General features: G+C 39.5%; 1 protein-coding gene across 1 annotated transcript in view; it reads left to right on the top strand.

The window, feature by feature from the left end:
* KIAA0930 (KIAA0930 ortholog) overlaps positions 1 to 12,645 on the top strand; it is a 74,703-nt gene that overhangs the window by 57,136 nt on the left and 4,922 nt on the right. Inside the window, exons 3-8 of the mRNA XM_059816925.1 lie at positions 1,438 to 1,545; positions 2,834 to 2,911; positions 5,710 to 5,811; positions 6,253 to 6,393; positions 8,305 to 8,499; positions 10,731 to 10,893. Coding sequence (XP_059672908.1) covers positions 1,438 to 1,545; positions 2,834 to 2,911; positions 5,710 to 5,811; positions 6,253 to 6,393; positions 8,305 to 8,499; positions 10,731 to 10,893 — 787 coding nt within the window. The remainder of the gene's footprint in view (positions 1 to 1,437; positions 1,546 to 2,833; positions 2,912 to 5,709; positions 5,812 to 6,252; positions 6,394 to 8,304; positions 8,500 to 10,730; positions 10,894 to 12,645) is intronic.

Below are 12,645 nucleotides of genomic sequence, written 5' to 3'. Positions count from 1 at the left end.
CTTTATTTATTTGGAGATGAATTTAAATTAAATTATTTCCCCCAGCTGCTCACATCTTGTTTTTTTACAGTAACTCTCATTAGTTTGTGTGATTATATTGCCAATAGAAAAACTCATGGTGAGGAGCTTCAGAAGAAATAAAAACAAAACAAAGGAATGATGATGTATGAGTCTATAGGCAGTTTTTAAAGATATTTGTAAGTTAAAAAATGAATGATAGAAAACAGTGCATTTGGCTTGCATGGTATCTGATGATAGTGTCGATCCTGAAATACTGTACCGTTTCACTGTTCTTCACTATATTTCAAGCTTGTAGTTTTATCCTTCCCAGAGGAGTTGAAGTAAATACACAGTTACTATAGGACTTAATCTTATTTCAAGTTACTATTGGGCTTAATCTTACTCCGTTTGATTTCATTCACATATTCTGACTTTTATGACAACCTGTTTTCTAGCAAGTCAGCTCTACCCTTCTTTCTCTGCCCCGACCAAGGCAAAAAAGGTTTATGAATTGCCCTGTTTACAGTTGTGTCAATTGGTCACAGTATTCTGAATATTTCTTAAACATCTGTTAAAGTACGTTAACAAAAAAAGATACTTGACAAACAAAGAGAAACAAATGCTTTTCCAAGTGTTCTGTCAGGATAGTGCATAGCTTTGACATCTGTTGAGTGTTCTACTTGTCACCCTATTTTGTATTACACACAAATTCAGAGACTAAGCTGTGCTGTGGATTTTTTTTTTGAAGTGTGAAACTACTGTTCAACTCTGTGTACTACATCGAGTCAAGTTTTGTATTTATCTCAGTTGCTTCAACTTGTTAGCGTTGGTTGAGTTGCTTCTGCTTTCTGAGATTGTTTGGGATTTTTCGTTGTCTTGTTTTTAGTACAGCTGAAACTCTCACATCTAGTTGGGTCCAGTCAGTACTGTCAGTGTGAAACCTTTAGAAGAGGGGTTACCAAAATGCCCTCTGGGAGGCATTAATTAGTGGACTTTGTCTTCCCCCAGGCTGCCACCCCAATGGGGAATGAGCAACAGCTACCTGCTAGACGATGCTGAGCGTTAGTCTAGTGACATGTTTGGTTCTGAGGGATTGTGTTAAAAGAAATACATATGTGTGTGTATCCCTGACTTTATTAATTTCATTATTGCTAAAACATACCCGTTACAAGGAATAAACGAAGCTGCTGTCCAAAACTGAGATTCCACTGCACAGACCTGCCTTTCTCACCCGTTCTCCTCACATCCCCTGTGCCCCCAGCTTCACTTTCATGCAAAGCCTTCCACAAGGGCTCACCTTGCATGGTCAGCAAAACCCGATCCTGACAGAAAAATATAGCAGGAAGCTATGCAACATGCAGCTTCTGGTGTCAATTTTATGTTTGCATATAGGTACCTTTAAGTAATATTTTTCCAGGAGATGTGATATTTTCTTAGCAGGTTGAAGTTGAAGTCTACCGGAGGGATTCGAAGAAGCTTCCTGGGCTGGGAGACCCTGACATTGACTGGGAAGAGAGCGTCTACTTGAACCTCATCCTACAGAAGGTAACAGTGATGCTTATCTAATTTTCATGGGCTATTTATGCTAGAAAGGTTTCAGGGAAGGCTTTGATCTGTCCCCTTTCCTCCCTAGCCTGTGGGATTTGAAGACTTCTGGAGGATAGAAAGAAAACATGGGTTTAGTTTTGCCTTTCAGAGTCTAAATGAACATAAACTGAGATGTTTATTATTCCTCAGTAGAGTCCTAATAGCTTTCCTCAAAAAACTTTAAATATATCCAATGAAGCTGGGCTGAATATTATGCTCTGTAACAAAGTTTTGCAGAATGGAAGGCTTTGTCAAGTTTAATAGTTTTTGAGAGCAAATGAGTCCGTTAGAGTTCACAATACTGGTGCAGCTAAGAGAGGGAACTGCTAAGTGGAAATACAGTAACGTTGTTATGTATTACACTGGGAGTTTGCTGCTCTTGACATCAGAACTTTAATAAAACTTTTTTTTTTTGTTGGAAACATGAAGCTAGCACAAATTATTTCTTTAACTCCTAGGTTGTTTAGTTATTGCATATATTACATGGGCACTTAGGGAAGCTGAACCTTACTATAGTCATTTGAGATCCCTTAAAAGTTTTGTTGATTATGATCTCGGAATTAGAGCCTGCTGGCTCATTGCACACATCCTGGAAAATAAATTGTTTTCATTCTCTCCCCTTCCTCCCAAAAGTCTCATTGCAGAGCTTCTCTGCAGAGAGCAGTTTCCACCTTTATTTGATGCTGGATAAAACCAGAATCTGTTTGCTACAGTCAGAATTCAGAGATGCTGTTACAGCTGGGCATTGCTGTCCAGAGCTATCACACTTGCTCCTTACAAGTTTTTTTCAGGTTGTTTGGCAGGCTACGTTGATGGTTTCTGACCTTTCTAATGTGTTGCTTATGTTCATTAGTGTTTCTATTTTTCCTTTTTCAAAGGGAGGATATCTTTTTCCATTTCTACCTTAAAGTGTGCTTATATGTGTGTGTCATGCTATTTTCCCAGCTGACCAGTAAGCTAGTGTTAAACAATATTGACAGGAGTTTCTTTACCCATAGGCTGTGCACCTCAGCAAGCGTCTGTGCAAAAGATTTCAGTATCACTGAGTTAAGAAGCAAACACAGGCTTGAAAATTGTAGGAGTTTCAGTATAGTAAAGAGAGTAAAGAAAATGACAATACCAAAACATCTTGCTTTTTAGCCAGACAGCGAAAAAAATTAAGACAGAATGTGTTCGGCTTCATGTGCATGAATGTTTTGTTTTTCTAACTCTAAACCTTTATTCTCTATCTGGTGCCCTGTTTTAGCTGGATTATGTGGTGACATGTGCTGTGTGCACACGCTCTGATGGAGGAGATATTCACATTCACAAAAAGAAATCTCAGGTGAGATTACCCTCTTATTACTGTGGATAAGAGGTTGGCATCCAGTATTACCTAATCCTAAAAACGTTATCAAAACCAGGGCAGTGGTTCTCAGACTGTGCTGACAGATGCATCCTTGTGAAGCATATCAAGCCTTTGTCTAGTGACATTTCCTGCCAGTCATCTAAATGAGAGATCTAAATGTCCTTTATAGCCCCTCTCAAAAAATTGTAAAGACCTCTGCATGCTTTCAAGATTTATATCTTTGCCTGCTGAATTTGAATTTGGAGGGGGGAGGATATGCTGGGGGGGAGTACGCCCAACTTAACCAATCTGAGGGTAAACCTGAAATTGTATGAGACCTGAATTATGAGAAGCCTTCAGGGTAAAGCTGTCATGTAGGACTATTAAGTGGTAGACAATTTACTGATTACCAATCTATCTTTTTATTGTTTTCTGAGATTCTTGTTTTCTCTCTTAAACTGGCCATTCCTTCCATCTCCACACGGAAGGCTTTTATCACTTGCTTGTGTGCAGCATGGAGTTAATCCAGGGTTTAGCATAGTGGAGGAGACTGAATGATAAGCATGGAGGGGATAGAAAGAAGAAACTCCAGACTTCTTCACTCAGTTTCCAGCAGATCTTGCAACAGCTTCTCCTAGTTGGCAGAAATTATTCTTTAAAAGGCTCCTGTTGCCTTTAAAAGGCTGTTTCTCCCAGGCATTTCCACCTCTTTAGCTCATTCAGCTGCTTGCATGGCTTTACCTAAAATAAACCAACTCTCTTTAATCCTTTAATTTTGTTTTACCATTTTAAAACAGTTGTTGCTTTGCCTACAAACAAAACTAGCAACGCTGATTATTGTATTTGTAATTTGCAGTAGTTAGGCACATAATTCCCTTCTTCTGGTGCTGTTGAGATACCATATTACACCACTGATGTATGCCTTTTATTTCTCATTTTTTCCACTGTTTACTAGTGCAAATTTCACCCACTTAACTTCTGCAAAATTCGTTTGAGAAAAATCTGTAAATATTACTTGCAGATTTGAAAACTAGGAAGATGAGGATGAGGGACCTGCCCTCACTGCATGTGAGCAGTGTTCAGAATAAGGAGGAGGTTTTCTGTTCCTCATTCCTAGAGGCTTATACTGTGGGACTGCTTATGAATTTTTCTTTGTCTCCCCTTTTCTAGGAGAAACTCAACACACGTTAAAACTTACCAGTACATACTAGTAACATTTCAACATCGTGAAGTTGATCTGTGGAGAGATAAAAGGCAATTCTGTGTACTGTGGAAAGGCGTATTTGCAGCAGGGCATTTCGTTGTAATATGCACCATTGAGACTCTTAGTTTTAAATGAACAAAAGCCAACTTTTTTGGATCTATATTACTGCTCTGATGGTTTTTGCTTTAGAAAGCATATATTATCCTGTCAGTGTGCAGCCAGATGTTGAATAGGTAGAAGCCCTGTTCAGGCATAGGACTTGCTCTGCTACTGCAGACCTATGACAAAGCTACTGCGTTCATACCAGTAGAGTACCTAAGGCATGAAACCAGTGTAAAAAAGGCTGACTTTCCCCTAAATTATTTTGCAAACTACATTGATTCTTTGCTGGCTTGACAATAAGATCTCTACAAACTGTATTTTCCTCAGGTGTGTCTGACTGGAGATGAGTTTGGGGTTGTTTTTTTTTTTTTTTTTTTTGCTTTACGTTGGATGGCATGAGAACAAGGATGCCTGGAAGATGTCCTTGTTTCAGGCATTGGTGCAAGTGTCATCTTTGAAGAGCCTTGTTACTTTCTAATGCTGTTCCTTGTCATGAAGCAACCTTTATTTTTAATAATCTGTATTTAAATGTGCTTGTAGGCTTCATAAGTACAAATAAGGAAAAGCAACCCCCTCATGAATATCTAATATCCTACCCTTCGTCATGTTTTGTGTTGAACGGTTTGTAGCAAGAGTATCACAAGCCTGACAATCTGGGCAGATTCAGAGCTTTCAACACATTCACAGGGGGCTGAGATTTGACAGGTTTCTTTAATTCAAAGCTTTGTTGTAAACAGAGGTGGAAGCAAAGAAAGCTACTTGGTATGAATTCTTCTCCCTCTTTACCTGCTTGTTAATCTTGTTGGAATGGTAAAAGCTAAAGCCTTTAGCTATTTAAACATAGGTTGTTTTGAGGAGGGAAGTGACCAAAGGAGTTCAGGAACTGCTTCAGAGGGAGGAACGTGCATGAGGAAGCACAGTGGATAGAGAAAGAAACAGAAGCAGAACGTGAGGATGAGAAATCAAGTGCTTTCCTCCTGGAGGCCATGCTTCCTCTTGCTGAGTGATGTTGATCTTATTTTGGTACTAAGCAAACAATGACATTAACTGTACAAGCAAATAGTCTTAGGTCAGCCTCTCCACGGTAACTTTTTTGCTGCATGTGCTTTTACTTTGCAGCGCATTGCAGTAACTTAAAGGCAGCTCAAGGTGGTTTTCTCTGTTAATGAAAAGGAGGATACCTTAGCTGTACCATAGGATGGCGAGAGGTCAGGTACACACAGGGACATTTATTGTGGAGCAACTAGTATTTGATAACTTGCTTGTGAAAACTCAAGGATTTCACAAGTGTTTGTCATTATTAAAAAACAGGCTGTAGTCAGAAACCAGCTCAGCTTTGCCTGCAGGATCTCTAGCGTAAGTGAAAATGTTGACTGACTGAGCAGTATTGGGCTGTGGTGTTTTGGTATTGCTTGCCTTGTATTCGGCGCATCCATTCCTGAGCACATTTAACTGAGACGGTGTATTTTTTTTCCCTTCTCTTTCTCAGCAAGTGTTTGCGTCTCCTAGTAAACACCCGATGGACAGTAAAGGAGAGGAGTCAAAGATCAGCTACCCCAACATATTCTTCATGATTGACAGTTTTGAAGAGGTGAGTTGCTTGTTGCAGCAGCAGAGTTTTGTCCTGTTCTAGTCTTATGTCCTGATTAGCTGTTTTCTTGTACCTTTTGAACAAATGTTCTTGGCTAATTGAGGGTTATCTTCCAGTAGTTTTTATTTTATTTTGTTTGACCTTCCTCTTTCTTTAATGTTTGAAATCTGAGCTTAAAGCTGGATTTTGGTGTCTGTCTTTATGATGGGCTAAAGCAAGACAGGTTGATGTGAGAGCTGCTTATCTCAACACCTGATTTGCAGTGTGTGCTGCCTGAAGTCTGTTTTTTTGAAAGGCTGGGGTGGAGCATACAGCTCCCTTGCTTTCTGCCATTTACACTGAAACTACCTTGGGCCTAAGGAGAATCATTGCAATCTGAATATATTTGAACTTTAACAGCTGAAGCTTGCCTTGAAGTGTTTCATCTTGCATCTTTGGCAGGTTTTCAGTGACATGACTGTGGGAGAAGGAGAAATGGTCTGTGTGGAGCTGGTGGCCAGTGACAAAAGCAACACCTTCCAAGGGGTGATTTTTCAGGGGTCTATCCGCTATGAAGCACTCAAGAAGGTCTATGACAACAGGGTAAGGTGCTTCTGAAAGACAATGTCCTTTGCAATAATGATACTCTGACCACAGTTTTTCTTTGCTGCTGAGGCTGTTAGCTTTTTGTCCTGTTAGATCATCTGCATCGTAGTCTGTCTTTTTTGCGTTTGAAAGTTACCTGAAAGCTAATGCTTTTGGCTCAGACAGCTGAGAATATTCAGATCAGGATATATTACTCTGGTGTTTGCCAAAAGGAGTGAAGTTGATAAGTAGTCAAGAGTGTGACACAGGAATGGATATGAATAACAAAGTTCTGGGAGCCCCTTCATTCTCTTGAAAGGTCATAGATATTTCTAGTTACTTTAGAGAAGGCATGTTTTGCAGGGAGATCTTAAACTCTCATAACTACCTTGCTATATGTAAAACGTGTTTTTCTTCAGTGTCTTTTGTACTCACGGCTGTTTTCAAAAGACCACTGTAGTTTCACTGCCACAGAAAGAAGCTTTCTTTTGCTTTCCTACAGAAACATGACATGCCAGCACTTTCAGCTTCAAATTCAGTACTTAGTGATGAAGTCAAGAGAGTGCAAGAGCCAATAAACTTCTCAAACAGTTTGTTATGAAGACAGTGCTGAGAGATTTTTAAAAACAAACAAGAAAAACCCCACAACATATACTGTGACTGTAAACTTCACTTCCCTTTGTTCCTACCCTTGTCAGGAAAGGTCCTGAATCATTTCCCTTCTCCTTGTTTTAAATGTGAGTAGTTATACTCTTCTAGCAGTTTTTTGAGAGAACATGAAACTGAAATTCTTTCTGTCTCCCACCATCATCTTATGGCCTCATGCAATCAGCAGGTAGGTTATTAAAATACATGGGAATGCAAAATCACTAAAGACAACATAAGAAGAAAGCCCTGCAGTGGAAAGACAAGATTTGATGTGGTAAAGTCACCTCATAGCCTAGGAATGTCCTGTTTGACCACACAGCTACTTTACATTGTTTTGTTAGATGAAATAAAATTGTTAGCTCCTCAAATATTCAAGCAATATTTTTTGCCAAAGGCAAAACTTGAAATTTGACCATTCTTTAACACAACAGAAGCAATCTCTCTATGCTTTTGAAGGTTACTTGGTTTCAGTTGTGTCTGTATTAATTCTTAGTACAATACGAGTTGTGTTATACGATGAGCATCTTGGCCCTTTCAGGCGATAAATTGCTGAAAGTTGTGATAAACCACTTAAACTTACGGATAAGTCCTACTTATTTCACTTGGCAAAACCTTGACTGTTTTCATATTGGTCTGTTCCTTTTTTCAGTTCTCAGTTCAGTTTTCAGTTCAGTTGTGTTAACTGGAAATTGAGCCCTTCTGTCTGTTGAGAGGGTTCAAAAAAGCTGTCAGGGTTTTGTGGTGAGCAATGCAATGCAGGTTAGTTGTGCATGGGGGCTGATTCTTTATGCTTTGGCCTTGACAGTGCGGACACACAAATGTCCAAGTTGACTTGCCACAAAGTAGTGCCGGAATTGTGCAGTGCGCTTTGCTAGTTTGAAGCATTTTGTATGTGTTTCTATTGCTTTGTGGACGCAGACAAGTGTCCCTGCACAGGCTGTGTAGAGTTGTGCACATGCCTGCTTGTGCTCTGGTGTTCCACATCATGTGGGTCTGGATAAAAACCTTTTGTTTTATCTCAGGGTGCCATTGGGTAACTCTGCCTTTTGGATAGCTGAAGGAGTCAATTCTTCTCTGAGCCTCTGTGTTTGTATCTGTAAAATTACTTCCCTGTTGGAGATCACTTCGGATTGTGGCTTAAAATGCTTCTTAATAATCAAGATAATGATCATTATCCACTATTTTGACTTATTCTTAGATAACTGCTTTCAGAGAACGTTATTTTTTTGAAACATGGAGATGATATCACATGGTTTTCTCTCCTGTCTTGATGCATTGTAGGTGAGTGTTGCAGCTAAGATGGCTCAAAGAATGTCTTTCGGCTTTTATAAATATAACAACATGGAGTTTGTCCGAATGAAGGGGCCACAAGGGAAAGGCCATGCAGAGATGGCAGTGAGTAGAGTTTCTACTGGTGACACTTCACCGTATGGGACAGAAGAAGATTCAAATCCAGAATCCCCAGTGCATGAGAGAGTAAGTAGCAGACAGAAATACTGACTTAAGGTTAAGGGTGAACATGTTTTGTTCCAAAGCCAGTAGGCAGACTGAAGCTGGTATTAACTCACATCAAGGTTCTGAACTTGGGTTTGCCTGTGTATATTTTGAACATGCCCAGTATATGCAGATGGATTTTTAGCACAGTTTCCCTTGAGCAAATACGGAATACAGAGATGACTGGATGATTCATACTTCTGGAGGAGTGTTTTGTTGAAACAACAGCAATGTTGATGCCAGGGAAAATGATGATTCTGCCTGTTTTCTATAAAAAATTAATAGATTCCATTTCTGTACAGGATGGGATTTACCTAGAAATGTGGAATTTGTATATTACGTAGGTTGCTTGCTAAACCTCAAAGGAAATGGTACTGTTAGGAGATTTTAGTGCTGCCAATGTGAAGCCTGTATAATATTAAAGCAAAGATTACGGATCTAGATGCAGTGCCATATTTATGCGTATGCTTAATTTTAGTGCAAGTGCAGTAAAATACCAATAGAATCAGTCCTTAGATGCTGATTTGGCCCTTAATCAGTCCTGAGCCTTGTTTTCCATTAGGGCATTTTACCCAGTTAATGGGGATTAGGCAACATGTCTTCAGAATGTCTGCACAGATGTGTCTTGACCTGGGCTGGGTATTCTGATGGATTCTAGTCTGTTTTCCTGTGTAGTTTAAAGGTCTGCGGGCTGCTTCTAAATGGCTCCATGCAAGCTGTGTGATTTTTTTTTTTTTTTTTTTTTTTTTTTTTTGTTTCTGGCTTCCTAAAAGGCAAAATGAGCAGCCAGTACAGAGCTCGCTAACTGGATGTGCTTGCTTTCTACCATAGAGATACAGCCTGGAGAAATCGGACCTGGAGGGACTTCCTGATCTTTTGACTCCAAGACTTCCAGTGTCAACTGGAAAATGTCAAAACAGATTTTATAATCTATGATCATTGCTTTTTGCTAGTGGTTTTAATGGTGATTTGTCTGTTTCTGGTGTTCCCTTCAGGTGTGATACGAAATGGCTACAGAATTAAAAGTAGGGACAAGCACAAATTAGAGATCAAGTGCAGTAAAGGGAGGATCAGTTGGGTGGTAGAATGCTTTTGCCTTTTTTTTTTTTTTTGAACATTGATGATGGAAGGACAACAGAGTGTTTCTGCAGTGTACCACCAGCCTGGCTTGGCTGTGATCCTCACTCACGTGTCACCTCCCTCCTTATTTGTATGGACAGATATAAGCAATATCAGGTGTCATCTCAGGGAGAGTTATGGGATTGTTAAATGAACTGTGTGAAGAAGGAAGGATGAGATAGAAGTTGCTCACCTCCATTAGCAAAGTAGTTATCCCTATTTTTTTTTTCATTTGAAATGAAACTATTAAAATATTACTAGCAAAACCAGTACATAAGCACTGCATTTCAATTCTTTCTGAAATAGGTATGGTTGACTATAATAGTGGTTTACTCAAGAGCAACTACTGCTCTGAAGAAAGGGTGTGTCTATACTTTTGTCCCTAACCTGTGTTTCACCATAGACAATTATGCCCTTGTATTTGTCATCATTTAGACTAACCAAATCATCAGGGGCATTTCAACTTGTTTTTCTCCATCCTATATTGAAATACGATGTGCATATAATTGTACATTGACTTCACTTCTGCATCAGCATCTTGGGTTAAGTAATTGCCTTGTGACCGGGCTTCACAGAGACACCGTGACCTTTCACAGTCATGCCATGTGGCATCCTTTTAAGCAGGGAAACAACTACCTTGTATTTGCCAAAGAAGTGAAGATGCACAATTTAAGCGTGTCCATACTGCACATTCTTAGCCTATTAAGCCTTCTGAATTTCAACATGTAAAAATAAGATTGACGTTCTTGGTGCCTACATTATTAATCTGTATTTTGTTCCTTTATGAATATAAATCCTTGTTAAAAGTTATCAGCTCTGAGGAGAGAGGTTTTTTCATTATTCATGTAACAGTTGAGGGTGGTGATTATATCAAAATATTTTTATCTCGATGAACACCTTGAAGCTGAGATGACTGCTCAGTTGACATTTTCTGGCCACTCTGATAAAAATTCCAGCCAGACAACAGTCATGATTCTGATTTTTACACATGTGACTGCCTTGTAGCACACAGACTGAGACTGATTATTTCTTCCTAGAAGCATAGAACTTTTTAAATAAAACTTTCTCTAGCATTTCCTCTATTTCCCTTTCAGGTCACTTCTTTCAGCACACCGCCAACCCCAGAACGCAACAATCGCCCATCCTTTTTCTCCCCATCCCTCAAGAGAAAAGTGCCCCGAAATCGAATTGCTGAGATGAAAAAATCCCACTCAGCAAATGACAGTGAGGAGTTCTTCAGAGATGATGATGGCGGAGGTGAGAGAAGTAGTATCGGCTAAACAGACTTGCCTGGAGAAGGCACAGAGCTATGGAAAGGGAACCCAATGCCGGCTTTTCTAAAAGGTTTGCAGTGTGAAAAACCTAGCTCCACAGAAAGTCCAACACCAGTGCCACTCTGAAAATGGGGTTATACACAGGCTTAGCATCTTTTTGAAGGCTGGAGACCAACAATTCATGCATATGTTTAAAACTTATCTCCCCCTTTTATAGAGACCCATTTGCGAGAAACTTGAGCAGGAAAGATCCTTGCCCTTTCCCAGATACCACACTCTCAGATGGCACTCTTCCCGATATCACAATGTAGTGAGATAGAGCATGCTCTCGTGGCTAAGTCCTCTGAGTTCCCTGATTTGATCCAGAGTTGATATAAGTTGGTGAAAAGGCATTTACTTCAACTGGCTTTGGATCAGTTCTGAACTCTCTAAAAAGAAAACCTAATGAATTTGTTTATATAATGGTTTAACGCCTTGTGGAACTCTTCCTTTGAATTCTAGTTACACAGTATGAAACAACCAACAAGGTAAAAAATTGAGTCTGATTCAGAATATAGTGTATAAATCCAATCATATAGCAGTTTTGTTAACTGGGGAACTCGCAAACGTGAAAGTCCAAACTGCTTTTCATATGTTTAAAAACAATTCAGTAGAAACCCCAAAAAATCTAACTGTCTGTTGGCATGCTAACAGATAAACACACAGGTAGTTTCCAGATCACAAGTTCTGTTTGTAGTAGCAAAGCTATTACCCATCAGCGGTACTGGACCAGCTTAGCTAATAGAATTGCACATTAAAAAACAAGCTTAAGTGATAATGTTTAATTAAAAGTCTGTGCAACTTAAACTGGTTGTAACTAATTCAGGATTCCATCAATAGAAACCTTTCCTCATCTCTTTTTCCTTAATTTGCCTAGACAAAACATCTGTTATTTCAAATGAGATGTGTTTTAGCATGTTTTACTAGGCAAAGGATAGGGCTTGGGTCAATTACTATGTAGTGTGGGAAGAAGGGCAGCTTTCCCAGATGGAGTCCTGCTTTTGATTTCTTTCTCCTGGAGGCTGCACAGGAGAGAATGGAGTTCAAAGTATTTATCCGGCAGCCATCATGGGTGGTGGTAGTTTCTACTCAGTATTGTTTTGCAGGGTCTGATCCTAGTGTACTTAATCGTAATGATGAACATTCTTATTATTTTCATTTTTTCTTTTCCTTCTAATATATTTACAGAAGTAAACAAATTCTAGGTTCTCCAGACATTTTATAGCACGCATAAAAAATACCGAGAAGTATGGTTTCACTTAGTTATAAATGTTTTGACCTTATTGTTCCTGGTCCTAAAAATATTTTAACAGCTTATGCTAGGAAGTTTAATTTATTCAAAGATGAGATTTCTACAAGGGGAAGTAACTAAAATGAGATTTCTTTACAAATTTCAGGAACCTGAGTGTCCTACCAGTGTTTACTCAGGAGCTGCGGTGGTGAAATTCTCATTTCAGAGTGGGGAAAACTGACTTCAGTTCCCCTAGTGATAGGGTTTTGTAGAAGCAGAGTTATTCTGGGGCATCTTGGCTTTGTGGGTGGAGGATGACTTCCTTGTCTAAAGATCAGCAGTGTCCTTGGTCTGGCCAGTGCTGCCGCAGACCTGTCCCCAGTGCAGACAGACCTGTTGTGGCCAGGAACACCCCATAAGGGCCCACTTCACTGGCTTTTGCTGTGCGCAAGGGTGACGCAGCAG

Source organism: Gavia stellata, chromosome 4, assembly GCF_030936135.1.
Source record: "Gavia stellata isolate bGavSte3 chromosome 4, bGavSte3.hap2, whole genome shotgun sequence".
Classification (NCBI taxonomy): Eukaryota; Metazoa; Chordata; class Aves; order Gaviiformes; family Gaviidae; genus Gavia; species Gavia stellata.
The sequence above is the reverse complement of the archived record's forward strand: the minus strand, read 5'-3'. Positions and strand labels throughout refer to the sequence as shown.